A 13594-nucleotide genomic window follows, 5' to 3' on the forward strand; every position below is an offset into this window, starting at 1 on the left:
TTAGTCTGATTGTCATCTTAATTTGTGGCCCCTGAAGGGTCTTGGGTCAGTTTCCCTGTAGGAGAACCCACCACTGCTTCCTTGGCTCTTCTCCCAAATGCAGTCATTCTCACTGGGCAGGTGCCCTCATACCACTGCCCAGTAAAGACAGAACAACGTGGTCTCATTACGACTTGTGTAATTCCTATTGATGGTACTTAGCATCTGAGCACCTCCACTCTAACATGCCTGGGAGGTAGGGCCATGGGATTATCACCATTTCACAGGTGGGGGAACTGAGGCACAGTCAGTTGCACAAGGTCTCTAAGGAAATCTATGGTGGTGCAAGGAACTCAACCAAAGTCTTCAACGATTGTAAGCTAGTGCTCTATCCACTGGACGCTCCTTCCTCTCTAGTGTGCTAGACCAGCCTTCTGTGCACTTTATATATGGCTAATGCTGTATCCCAACCCAAAGCTTGCTGAAGTCTCTTCACTGGTGCTATATCAGACCCTATTTAATGGCACTTGGCACTCAAAGGTGACTATATCGTTTATTTCTCTAGTTGTGGGTTTCCTCACTGACTTGATCATCTGCAACCATCACTTACTGCTGTTTCAACAAAGTTTTGCTGTCTGTGAAACTTACTAAGCTACTGAATCCTGGCGCTTGGAGACAATCAAGGGCATTCCAGTGACAAACCCCATGAGATTTTCATGTGGTTTGTGTTGTTCCTGGACTCCAGTGGCATTTGCCATCCCAGAACTCAAGTCTGCCTCGTGTGGTGATAAATGGAGCTGCACTGCCCATTGCTCTGGCTAGTGCCAACAGCCTTTTCCTGCTGCTGCCATCTCCCCTTTCTCACATGAAGGCTTTAAATGCTGCCTGCTTTGACTGCCATTAGAATAGCAGTCCTTGGTGCTTCTGCACCCTTCACTGGAGCAGTCTTTTCCTGCAGTGGAAGCTGTCCCCTGTACTATTGGGATCAAGCAGTTGGCCAGTTTTTGTACTGCACAGAGAATCAGGCCTATGTCCTGTCTGAATTTCATGCTGGTGCAAGTTCGCATGCAGGCTCTGTGCTTGCTTCTTGGCCAAAGGTCCTGTTATGGGATTTTAAACAAGTGCCTTCATGCGGTAACAGACTGAGCGGCAGGAGCAGAGCTGCCCCTTAACACAGGCCTAGTCGGCTCTAGGAAAGGTTTGCCAACAAACTCTCCTAGTATTGACACTGCTTATACTGGCAACACATGCTTTTCTGATACCAGCTCCCCAAACAAAATATCCTGGCGAAAGGACTCTTGCTGGAGTAACTCCGTCCATTCTAGGGCTTTGGCTGGTCTAGAAACACACCACACTAGGGCTCTGGCTGGTCTCTACCTGATGTTACGATGACAGCAGCGTTTTCTAGCAGAGACCTGGGTGCAATTCCCCTGCTAAGGACAGAGGGTGGGTTAACTCCAGCCAGTGAGCAGGGTCTGGTGGGAGGGGCTGCAGCTGTGGAGCAGGAGTGGGGTGGATGGAAATCATGTCCTTCCTGCTTTAAATTCAAACTGCCCTGATGCCGAGAATACAATGGGCAGGCCTGGCCCAGGTGTGGGAGAGCCAGGGATGCTGGGAGCTGCTGGCAGCCTGCATGTGAAGTGTTGCTGTATGTGTGGTGTGCTGACAGCTGCCCAGTCATATGAGAGGGCTCTGTCCTTCCTTACAAGAAACGTTCCAGAAAGGTAGAGCTGCATTTCCTCCGTCCTGCACAAAACAGCTCTCCCCTCCCTTCTGCTGTAAATTCCTAGGATGCTTGTTGGGAAAGGATTGATTTCATTCAGAACAGGGCCACCCAGAGGATTCAGGGGGACTGGGGTCTTTGGGGGGTCCCCCTTCAGCGGTGGAGAGTCCTTCCGCTCCGGGACCCGCCGCAAAGTGTCCCGAAGACCCGCGGCAGGAGCCCCCTACCTCCGAATTACCGCTGAAGCAGAACTCGCCACCAAAGTGCCGGGTCTTTGGCGGTAATTCGGCAGGGGGGGGTCCTGCTGCCGAAGACCTGGAGTGGAAGAAGCTCTGGGGCCCCCAGAGTGAGTGAAGGGCCCCAAAAATCTCTTGTAGGGGCCTGGGGCACATTGCCCCGCTTGCCCCCCCCCCCCGGGCTGCCCTGATTCAGAAAAGATTTTTAAACCAAAGTCCAGGCAGGCGAAACTGACCTTGCTTTTCTTGCAAAGGGAGGCTAGGAAGGTGAGACAGGCTGGATATCTTTGGAAAGCAGATAGGGCTTCTGAAGACCTATGGAAAGGAAAGACAGCACAATTCTCTTGTCAATGACCACCTCCTAGGCTGCTTCAGAGGGCCAAACAAGGGAAGGCAGCAGACTTGAGAGTGAAGGGCTGTCATCCTGCAGTATAACTAACAGCTGGGGGCGGGGGAGAGGGGAGTTTCCTCTGTCCCTTTCACACTCAATCTTAGGGCCAAATGTTCCTTTGTGCCTCAGGCTGGATACTTCTAACCTTCCCTTAGCTTTTAGATTTAGCTAAAAGGGCCGGGGGAAGATGCTTTGTAGCCCACTGGCTTTTTGATGCAACTTCTCAAGTGTGTAGACCAAACTCTGCACCCTTCCCTTTGTCTACCACTGTTACAGGCTGTTGAATTGTGTTCCAAGAAAAAAACATGCGCACAAGAACCCAATTAAAAAACACAACAAATAAACCCTTTATTTGCTGATGAACGAAAGAACTGACAAACAAACAGCACAGGGTGTTCCCAGAGGCTTTCATATTTCCAGTGAACTAGGATGGCATGAGCTAGGAGCTCTGGTCTATACACAGCACTGGTCCGTGGGATGAGGGAGGGAGCTTGGGCTGATATACCCTCTTGTTCTTAAGGAATAAACCAAGTGGTGTTGCCATGTTCAGATTTTGCAAAACCATGTGTGATTGTCCGATCGATCTGATGGGAACGACTTTTCATCTGTGATTCTCTGGAGCCATTACAGCAGTGCTTTGGATTGCACTAGATAAAGACCACAGATATATCTTAAAGAGTCTGTTGAAAAAGCCACCCCCTTAATAACCATTTGAGGGTGAGAGTTGGTGGAAATGTCTATCCAGTGGTGTAGCCTCCTTGCTGGGCTCCTTAGAGCGCATTCAGTCCCATGTTCTATTTTGCTCTCCCGTAGGCCTTGAGCGTGCTGTGGTTTGGGGACAGTGTCTCCTACATTGAGTTGAAAGTTGGTGCCCTAGTGCGTCAGAGCAGGGGTAGTCATCACAGAGCCTACATTATTATGGGATTTCACACAGCTGTTGGTTGTCAACCTATAACAGCAGGAGGGCAAGGGAGGAAGGGGGAGACTTGCTGGAGCCTAGTGTAGTTGAATGTATCTCACATATGTACAGAACACGTGAGCACGGATTCCATTTAATACATCACAGCAGAACATGGCGGCGAGCAGCTAGCATGAGAAGGCGCGGACGGCTTTTCCCGGCAGAGAGGTGTCTGCCACATACCTGCCTCATGTTATTGGTCTTGGAGCACTTGACAAAGAGAACGAAAACAGAGAATCGATGGACCGATCCATGCAGTGCTGCTTCTCAAGCAATGTTTGGTTTTTTGACCCTCTATAATTGCATAACATGCTCTCAGAGCTTTATTACTCCCACTGCTGCTTTTAAAGCCAGGAGCTAAAGGGGAGGCCTTGGGCTAGCCAGAATTGACCTACCCCTGTCCTGGGGAAGTCAAACTCAACAGCTGTAGCCTTATGGAGCCTGCCTGTTGAGCTGTGGACCAGAGAAGAGGCAAGGGTACTTGTGGTTCTGCTGCCTTTCGCTCCATGTCTGTAAGCTCAATGGCTGGGTCAGTGCTAGGACCAGTTAAGAGGCAAGTGGACTGGGCCTGGAGCTACCAGTTAAAAGGCAGCCAGCTGGAATACCAGGCAGGCACAAAAGTCAGCAGGGAGCATGAATGCTGCTTGTAAGGAGAGCAGCTGCTGCTGCGCAGCTCTGTCTCCCTGTACGTGGTTGCCTGCCCCTAACATTGCCTGAGAAGCGTCGAAGCTGGGGGAAGGCGCCCTCTCAGCAGCCGCTGTTTCTGCGCATGAAGGCGTGGCCGCGCACAGGGTACTGCATCTCAACGAACGCCAGCGAGCCCACGGTGACCTCGCAGGGGCCCTGCACCTTGAAGCCGCACTTCTGGTAGAAGGGAATGAGGAAGTCCTCGCACATCAGCATGGCCCGCCGCACGTAGGGCAGGCAGCGGAGGTACTGCAGGTAGCGCCACATCAGGATGGAGCCCTTGCCCTGCTGGCGGAAGGTGCGGTGCACGGCCAGCGCGTGGATGTGCACGGTGGTGCCACCAGGCTTGTGCAGAGTCAGTGCATCCTGCCGGGGGTGGGGGAGAGACAGGAAAGCGTGTCAGCTGGTGGTTCGCTCACTGCCACAGTGCCCTCTAATTCTGTGTCGAGAGCACTCATTTGACTGGGCTACAGATGCAATGGGCCAGATCCTCAGCTGGTGTGAATGAGCAGCTTCCATGGGTGTAGGCAGATGCATACCAGCTGGGGCTCTCACCTGATCTACTGGAGGTGCTGTCCAAGTACAAAGTGCTTTGCAGACAGTAACCTAAGGTTCATGATACCCCTGCACTCTGAATAGATAAAGTTGTCCCCATTTCACAGAGGGGGAAAGTAGGCACAAAGCAGTTAGGACCTGATTGTTCAGTGTTGAGCTCCCAGTCCCCGCCTCCCCAATCTCCATCTCCAAATGACTATAATTGGAGCTGGAGCTGTTCAGCCCTTCCTGAAAATCAGGTCCTACATGACTTGCCCAGGGTGTCAGAGAGGCAATGACAGAGCTAGGCATATGCCCCAGGAGTCCAGCCACCTAGTTTCCTGCTCGAAGTGGTTAGAGGGTGCTCCTTCCCCTGCAAAGGCTTACAGAGCTCTGTTCAGTTTTAATTACTTGTAATTGTAAAGAGGGTTTTTTTTAATATTAAACCCATTTTAATACCAAAGCAATAACTCTCAGTTCTTTTACTCATTTTTATCCTATAGCAATTAATACTGTGAGAGCTCTTTCCAGGAGTGAACTCACTCCAGTTTGCTTGTAGAAATCGATTAGTTTGTAAAGTGCTTTGCAGAAGAGAGAGGCTGAATCAGCAGGAAGTGTATTTGTCCCTAGGAGAATGGCCCTGTTTATGCTGCAGTTAATCGTTTGATGGAGTTAACAGTGGGTTGAGTTTGGGTTTTCAGTAGTAGCCACATTATGAATGAAAGGTGCAGAGGGGGAATTTTTTCCCTCTCCGTTTCTAGTCTGTAAGGTGGCAGCCCCTTAGAACAAAAAAGCGGGGATTTGCATATGCAGGGAGCAATACAGAGCTTGTGTTACTCCGGCACTTAGCCAAAGCCCTGTTGCCCCAAGAGTTGTGGATGTCTCTGAAACGGAAAAGCCCTTTCGGCAGATAGGGCTGAACCATGGCTGCAAAGTTGGAGGGGACTGGTGAATGGAGCCTCCTCCACCCCCTTTGAAATAAATATAAAATGGGTGTCTTACAAACTGAACTAATTAGGTACCCGGAGCAGCCCCTGCCCCACTTCCCTGCACTTGGGTGCTCAGCTCAGCACCCGGGTCACATGCTCCCTTGGAGTAACCCCCAATAACCACTCATGTCTATGCACGTTGGACTCCACCCTCTTGTCTCAAAGCTCTGTTGTCCTCCTCTCCATCCCTAGCATGGAAAAGAAATGGAGACAAGATGCAGTAACAGGAGCTGGTTCTTACCTGGCTGAGTTTTTCCTGGTCCCAAAGGGAACCTATAATGAAAGCCACCAGCTGGCCTTCTTCAAACCAGCCAAGCGACAGCTCAGGGCACAAGTTCAGAAAGTGGCGGATCTCATCCAGGTGAAGGGGGCAGTCACCCGAAACGGAGATAAATGCTAGAGAAGAATAAAAACAAGGCAATGTCAAGAGGGAACAGCCTCTTGGAGCTACACTGCAGCCTCTCCAAGGCTGGGAGAGCCTCAGACTAATTTGATGATGGGCTGGGAATTGGAGCTTAATAAACATGAGGGGTGTGAAACAAAGCCCTGGATCCAGGTACTCCAGACTCTGGGAAAGTTTGTATCCAGATCTGAATTTTGTGGCTCAAGTCAATCTCTCCTTCCAGGAGAAGCCAGAAAGGACTGGGATTCCCCTTCTCATCCATACATCTTCTGTAAGTTACTTTCTTTTAGAAGTTGGGCATTTCACACTTGAGGAAGCAAAGCCCTCGGCTCTTCCGAGCAGGAAAACTGTCCTAGGAACCTGTGCCTGCTCTGTTCTCTGATCAGTACATCTCTGATCCGGAACATTGCTTTAAGGCTCGCTAGTTCACTGCACTCTCCCTGCGGGTTTTCGAAGTCACTCCAACAGCATTTAGCACTCCATTTAAACCCAGCCACAGATATTTATATAGTTTCAAAGTTCCTGCTAACTGATTTGGCAAACACTGGTTTTGAAATGTTATGATGATCTCTGCAGCTTGGGAATTGATCAATAAAACGGAAAGTTGGGGTGGGATCTACAAAGGGACTTGGATGTTGCAACACTGAACCTCCGGCACCTCGAAAATCACATGCACACCTGGCAATCCACAAAGCTGAGTTAAGGCACCGAGATTCCCTATATAATGAACGGAGAGAGACACATGCCCTAGACTGGGATCCAGCATGCTCAGAGCCAAGCTGCCGAACGTAGCCACTGGGCAATTCCGATGAGAGGAGTGTGTGCTAAGCCACACTCCTCTCGGACGTAGGAGTTCTACAGCTGTGAGGTAGGTGCCTCTCTCTACTGGTGATCCCTGAACAGCAACAGGGCTCCTGCCTCACCCCATACCAAGCAGCTGGAGGTCCCTACCTCTAGGGAGCGCTGTAACCACTGGGCTACAGAATCATTGTCTCTCTCTGGCCCAAGGCTGAGAGAATGATTCTGCAGTCCAGTTATACAGTGGGCAATATCATCACCATCGCCTCTTCCAGCCGGATTTTGAATGGGACTGGATCTGGGAGGCAGCCTCTGAGCACCCCTACTCGATTGGGTGCTGAATGGCTGTCTTCCCCTGGTTCATGAATTGCTCTGGAGCTTAGGCGGGACATACTTGGAGGAAGGCAGCAGTGCACATGCTTAGAGGCAGAAACACAGGTGTCTAGGGAATTTCTGCTCTGAAAACATAGGCCCTGAGTGAATTTAGGGAGTTTTGTGCATCACAGTGGAGCCAAAACTGGGATTTAGGTTCCTAAGTCTTGAATTTAGGTACCTCAGTATCTGTGGATCTGAGTCTTTGTGTTTAGGGTTTGAGAACGCGGGACACATATATTGCCTTCTGGTAAGAGCTGTGGTAGTGATCTCCCTCTGCTCTGGGCTCCTCCCAGCTTTGATTTCCAGGCCGGGTTCTCCATTGTCCTGTATCTCGTACAGTCATTACACCTGTGCAAAAGAGATCAGAATGGAAGTATTTACATCCACTTTGCTCTCCCTTTGCGCAGGTGTAAATGACACGATGGAGAATCTGGTCTTGTGGTCACTAGTAGAAACCCCTCCCTTCTACACAGCAGGTGGCAAGTTCTCATTAGTGGAACGTTACAGGCTTATGCTAGGATGGCTCTTGCCGTTGGCCGTTGCTGACTGTCACACAGAAATTACTCCCTCTCTTCTCGCAGGTTTGCTGGCATTCCTTTGAAACTTATAGCAAGAGGGAACAAAGGGCCAAACTCAGCCCAGAGCCGAGCAGTGATGCGGCCCATGGTTTGTAGGGCTTGCAGACCCAGAGAAATCTCATGAGAAGAACTAGGCTGGCTACAAACGCTCTCAGCTCCAATGAGCACTTGATCTGTAACTCTCTCTGGTTCAAACACTGAAAAATTGATTCTGACTAATCTGTTTGAATCCCAGCTGGCTTCAGTGTTCTGTGTCAGAAGCCCGCAGCTAGGAGGAAAAGGGTTATTTGTTCCCAGTGGAATCTGGTCCTACTGACCCTGCTATGGTGAAAAGCCCTTCCTAGGGCAGGATAAGAGGGCCAAGTGCTTTCTAATGTATCCCAAGGTGCATGCTGCTTTTCTTGCTGCAGGGAGCCTCTCTGGACAGTGGGGCTGGTATGTGAATAAATGTGACTCCAGTGTGGCTCTGTGGAGTCTAGGAATTTTGCTATTGACTCCAAAGAGACCAGGAACAGACCCTTAAGTGAGTTCCACCCTATAACACCTGGCTTCCTGCACACCTAAAGCTGCCTCCAGCTCTGATTCTCCCTCTCCTTGTGGGAAGAGGGCTGGCTTTATTGGGGGAAGGTGAGTTTTGAAATTGACTGACTGGGGCTTGTAGCAGATCTGACACTAAAGACGCTGGGGAAGCAGTAAACAAGTCACTCGTTCTCTCTTTCCATGTGTCTCTCCATTGCTATTTGGTTAGCTCTGTAAAGCACTTTGGGCCCCAGCCTCTAAGACAGATGCCACAATGACTCTTAGGGTGTTCCTGCCTGGGGCGCTCAGCCCTGGTCCCCCGCAGAAAGCGGGACATTTCTACTTGCACGCTAGCACCAGGTGCATTTCTGAATTAAGGCCTGGGGCAGCACTGTGGTTTCTTTGGCTGAGCAGGACTGAGGCAGATAGCTAGTGGGGAAGGAGAGCTCTTACCTTCTCTCTCAATCTCAAATACGCTGATTGCATCCTCAGGAGTGAGGCACCGGAACTCGCTGGCGGGAAGCGTGTGGCGGCGTTGGCGTCCAGGCGAGCTCCGCAGAGGCCTCTGGTGAATGGGCTTCAAGAAAGGCAAGGCGCTGATCACGGACATTCTCTGTTATTTCTGGTGTCCTCCGTAAACTTCTCCTCCGTTTGGCCACTGGTGTCGTCAGCGAGTCGCTATTTCAGTAAATCTTCTCCAGCGGGATCAGCCAACCAGCCAAAAATACCTGCTAAGCACCTACTGGATTAGGCAGCCTGCCTCCCTCGCTATATAAGCACAACATGTCCTGCATGAGCCTGCATGGCCACCCAGCCTGACAGCGCAAATGCGCCCGGGCTCTCAGACGTAATCACCACCACAATGCAAATGCAGGCAATGCGGCTCTGGCATGGGACAGGTCACAAAAAAAACCCCCACCTGCCAGGCAGCTAAAGCGTAGGAACAAAAGCCAGTCACCTGGCTGCTGAGGCGCTGAGCGCTAATGACAGAGCGGAGGGATGAGAAATGGCTTTTAGAGCCTGGGACCCAGCCAGCAGGGTTAAGTGGTGAGACGAGCGACGTTATGCGCTGACATGAGCAGGGGGAGGGAAGGTGGCTCTAAGGTCACCAAAAAGCTGGATCTGATGACTCAATAAAGCGCTTTTAGGGCCTGATCCTGCCTGGTGCTGTGTCTCTCCTGCTGAGTGTTGAGCACCCACAACTCTCTCTGGCTTGCGTTGGAGTTCAACACCTGGCAGGAGACCCTGAGCAGCTTGCAGGATCAGGCCCTTAATGCTGTCAAGCCAATCTTCTGCTTTCTGGGAAGCTCTTCTGGTAATCGTGTAATTAATGAGCTGAGTGGAGGGGCTCAGAGCCCAATGCTTTTTCCCCTTTGAGAAGAGGAGGAAGTGGGGTCAAGGCAGGGTGCGGGGGCGGGGGGGCATGACCCGCAATGTGAATGAACTCTGGAGGCACTTGGTCTGGGAGTGAACTTGAGGGTTTGGAGAGGGTGTTGCTGAAAGAAGGAACCTCCTTCAGCCCATCAGAAAAAACCTTTAGCAGGACAGAGCTCCTGCAAACAGCTCTTAGCCTCAGCAGCTACTGGTAGAAAAATTGCCTATCTGGAGTGTCCATGCCTGGATGAGAAGAGCCACCCCCAAGCAACTGCCTCTTCCTGGAAGCGTAGAGCTGGCATTCCCTTCTCTCTTCAGGCCCACACATTCTGATCCCTGCCCTCTCCTGCACAGTGCTACTGAGTGCCCTTTTGTGGGGCAGGTTTTCCCACCTGCTTCCAGACTGCCCCCAGCCACCTATGTGCTCCAGTCTGGGTTAGTTAAGATGGAGGAAATGCATTTCCTATGGTACAAATGAGCTGCAGATGGAGTGCATATAAAGGCATGGGCAAATGTCGTGTGTATGGGCAGAGAATACACAGGGAAGGAAACAGACAAGAGGTGACTGTAACTTGTCCAACATCTGGCCTGTATACTGTCTGTGTAAGCAGGTTTCCTGGGTAGATTGTGAGGGGCAAACGGAGTTCACAAGTGACTCCATTAGCGAGGGCAGGTTGAGATGCTGGCGTTAGGTCTGTGGCTTTCAGTTGCCAGAGATAAATGGCTGATGGGAAGCTTCAGCTTTTGCTCAGACTTTGGGAGAAACGCTGGAATTTATCTGCAGATGCTGTTTAGCACTGACTAATTATACAGCAGCGGCTAGGGGGCCTGCCATTGGAATGCACTGTGGGGTAGCAACAGATGAAAAATCTCCAGCCAATGTTCCTGTGGCTTTCTGGATTCTCTCCAAGCTCCTCAGAGTTTGCTCAGCTTTACAGATCCATTTATCTATCTACACAGATTTCTCTCGAGAGAGATTGCCGAGGTTCTCTAGCATATACACAGTAGACAATCTGGGCCAAATTCAGGAGTGAGCCTACACTGTTGTGATGTACATCTATTTCTAGCCCCTTCAGCAGATAACTTACACCAGCATCGACTCTGCTGTACTTTCTCTGGCTGTGTCTATACTAGGAAGAACCTGTGGTTTACAACCAGAGAGTTAATACGCTTTAGCTAAGATGGTGCAACATCCTAATGTAGGGAGGACAAGTTGTAGTATTTTAATGTAGCTGGTTGAGGTGAACCTTAGACACGTCTTTACTCCTCACCTTAGTTTCCCTGGCTGAGAGTCTAATCTGGATGCCACGGGGTGGGAAGAGAGGAGTGCAGCAGGAAATGCATCTAACCAGAGGGTATAAGTGGAGGTAGATATCCTAGATATCATGTAGATATCATAGATATCGGGCCTGGACGGGTAAATTCCTAGAATGGTTTTGCAAGGCAGCTTCAGTGAGAGGGCAAATGCTACGTGTGTGACTGAAATATGCAAGGAATAGCAGAGCAGTGAGTGCCCAGCTGGTGGGAGATTAGAAAGCACAGCACCTCTGGCCATAGGACCACAGGTGACAGTGTGGCAGGACCTCCCAGCAGTGTGCTGCTCCACTCAAAGAGGGGAGATTTTGAGAATATATTTAAAAGTAATTTCTGTTTCCTTCCAGAGATGAGGCCCTAAACTTAGTCCATCCAAACTCTGAGGAAGTTGGGAGCTGGCTTTAGACACAGATCTGAACTTTGCCGCTGGCCCCCAACCCTTTTTATGGGCTTGTAGTGTCCTTCCTAGAGAGGAGACAGGCCTTGGCAGTGGTGAATACAAAGGGAATTCTTTGTTGAGGCTGCTGAACTCAGATCTTGTGGTTATCTCTAGCTCCCAAGTGACTGAACACAGACAGTTCTGCCTGACTTATCAGGCAGGGTCTACTCTATATAGCCCAACCAAATCCCTAGTTTGAAATAGGGGTATGTGTGTGTGTGTCTCTGTGTGAGAGAGAGAGAGAGAGAACAAACCAGATCAGTAAAACTATTTGTCAGATCGTCGTACACTAGAGACAAATGTGCAGAAAGTTTGAGCAAATGTCTGATAAATCACTTCTCCCTCAGGCAGAGATCATAGGAAATATTTCCTGAGAGCTGACCCTGTGTAATGCACTTCTGTGCATTCTGAATTATTTGCCAGCTGAATATTATAACAGATTGCTACAACTGTAGTGATAAACATGAGACCAGGTCACTGACGATTATTGTTCGACAGGTGCTGGCCTCCCCTTCCGATTATAGGCTGTCAACAGAAATAACAAAACAAACAAAAGCTCTGCTGGCAGGCACAGTGCATCAAAAAGAGGACTGCATGGTGTTATTAGCCAAGTGCTGCTATTTTCTCTAGTTACGGTGATTTGCTATATTTACTATGCAGGGCCTGGGGTATCTGTGATGGTTTAATGCAGTCTCTCCCCAAATGTGCCAGCATCTGAGCTCTGGAAGCAAACTCTGACGACATGACATTCGTGTGTGCGTGCAGCGAGTGTGCTTTGCAGAGCGAAAGGAGAACTGGAGGAGAGATCCGATGAGAGAGCGATTAGGACATTAACTCTTAGATCCTGGAGGTCTTTTTAGACATGACAGGAGATTGCTTTGGGAAGCCTGCAGTGATACCCCTACCACCCTGACTGCTGTGAACAAAGGGTGAAATCCAAGCTCTCTGGAAATCAATGGCAAAACTCCCATGGACTTCAATGAGGCCAGAATTTCACCCTCTGAATTTATAGTAAGAGAACTGCAAAAATGTTCATGTGCCACTGTCCTTTGTCTAATAGTCACAACCATTTAACACTTGACCCAGGCTATGAACAGACAGACAATGTCTTCTCTAAGCACCCTAGATCTTTTAATTGTGCTTGTTTAAGCCAGGTGCCGTCAGATTTTATTTTAAAAATTCTTTAAAAACTCATTTTATTTCAATGTTCACATGATTAGCATTTTAGTTATTCTCCTGATCAGCTTGTGAGTTCAATCCTTGAGGGGGCCATTTAGGGACTGGGAGCAGGGGAACTTTTTTTTGTCAGGGACAGTGCTTGGTCCTGCTAGTGAAGGCAGGGGACTGGAGTCAATGACCTTTCAAGGTCCCTTCCACTTCTGAGATAGGTATATCTCTATCAGTGAGAGTTATTTTCTACGTATAAATGCAACTAATTTTTTAATGCCTCTGTACACGTCTTTAGGAGTTACTTCTATTCATCAAGATGTGAGCGTGTAATAAGGACTGAGGCTCTTTGTGCTAATTTAATTCACTCCAAAGATAATTTTAGAGATGGACATTTCATGTTCCTTTAGTGGATCATAGACTAAGGGTAAAATATAGCAATGGCCAAACTACTAGGATAGGTTACAATGCCTATGGTTTTAATAGTATTTGTAAGATTTACTATTGAATTTTATGGAGTCAATTGTATTGCTGATTGGATTAACCATTTATGGTGATTAAGGGTCCAATCAGATATATCCCAGAGGATGCCATAAGAGTTTCTTTAGATTGAGATATACACACCAATGGCTTCATCCTGTGAGGTGCTGAGCTCCTGTAGCAGGTTCTCAGCGCACCCCCAGATCAAGCCCTAGGAAAATACGTAAGTAAATGTATAAGGATAGATTGTCAACCACTTACTCACAGTAAGTAACACCTTATTCCATGAGTGGTCCCATTAACATCAGGATTTTTTGTAGAACAAGGACCTATTTAACGTGGGTAAAGGTTGCAAAATATGGCCCAACAAATCATTAATATTGTATTAGGCCAATTTTGCAGCAGTCTTAGGGACTATGGATGTGGGAATTCACTCCCTGTTAAAATCTCTCATATTTGTGTCATGATAAATTAATTTGTCAATTATTGGTCAGCTCATACAAGGAACCACTCCATCAGAAATCTTTCCAGCTGTTCTCTCCCCTGAACAGTAGAACCTCAGAGCTATGAACACTTAGGGAACGAAGGTGGTTCATAACTCTGAAATGTTCATAACTCCAAAAAAAAAATTGTTTGTTCTTTCAAGAGTT

General features: G+C 48.9%; 1 protein-coding gene across 1 annotated transcript; it reads right to left on the reverse strand.

Moving 5' to 3' along the window:
- Positions 1–3512: 3512 nt before the first annotated feature.
- AANAT (aralkylamine N-acetyltransferase) lies at positions 3513–8890 on the reverse strand. The gene is made up of 3 exons (XM_032792973.2): positions 8624–8890; positions 5739–5893; positions 3513–4340 (listed from the first exon to the last, which is right to left on the reverse strand). Exons 1-3 carry the CDS (start codon positions 8778–8780, stop codon positions 4035–4037), a joined length of 618 nt encoding a protein of 205 aa, XP_032648864.1. The 5' UTR covers positions 8781–8890; the 3' UTR covers positions 3513–4034.
- Between the last annotated feature and the right edge of the window lie 4704 nt (positions 8891–13594).

This window comes from Chelonoidis abingdonii, chromosome 13, assembly GCF_003597395.2.
Source record: "Chelonoidis abingdonii isolate Lonesome George chromosome 13, CheloAbing_2.0, whole genome shotgun sequence".
NCBI classification, from domain to species: Eukaryota; Metazoa; Chordata; order Testudines; family Testudinidae; genus Chelonoidis; species Chelonoidis abingdonii.

What these genes read in the sequence shown, in the direction of transcription:
- AANAT (XM_032792973.2), bottom strand. Translation starts at nt 8,780, where the DNA reads ATGTCCGTGATCAGCGCCTTGCCTTTCTTGAAGCCCATTCACCAGAGG. An exon ending in ATTTGAGATTGAGAGAGAAG is followed by an intron (nt 5,894 to 8,623) that starts GTAAGAGCTCTC and finishes ATTCTTCTCTAG; the next exon opens with CATTTATCTCCGTTTCGGGT. An exon ending in ACCAGGAAAAACTCAGCCAG is followed by an intron (nt 4,341 to 5,738) that starts GTAAGAACCAGC and finishes CACCCCCGGCAG; the next exon opens with GATGCACTGACTCTGCACAA.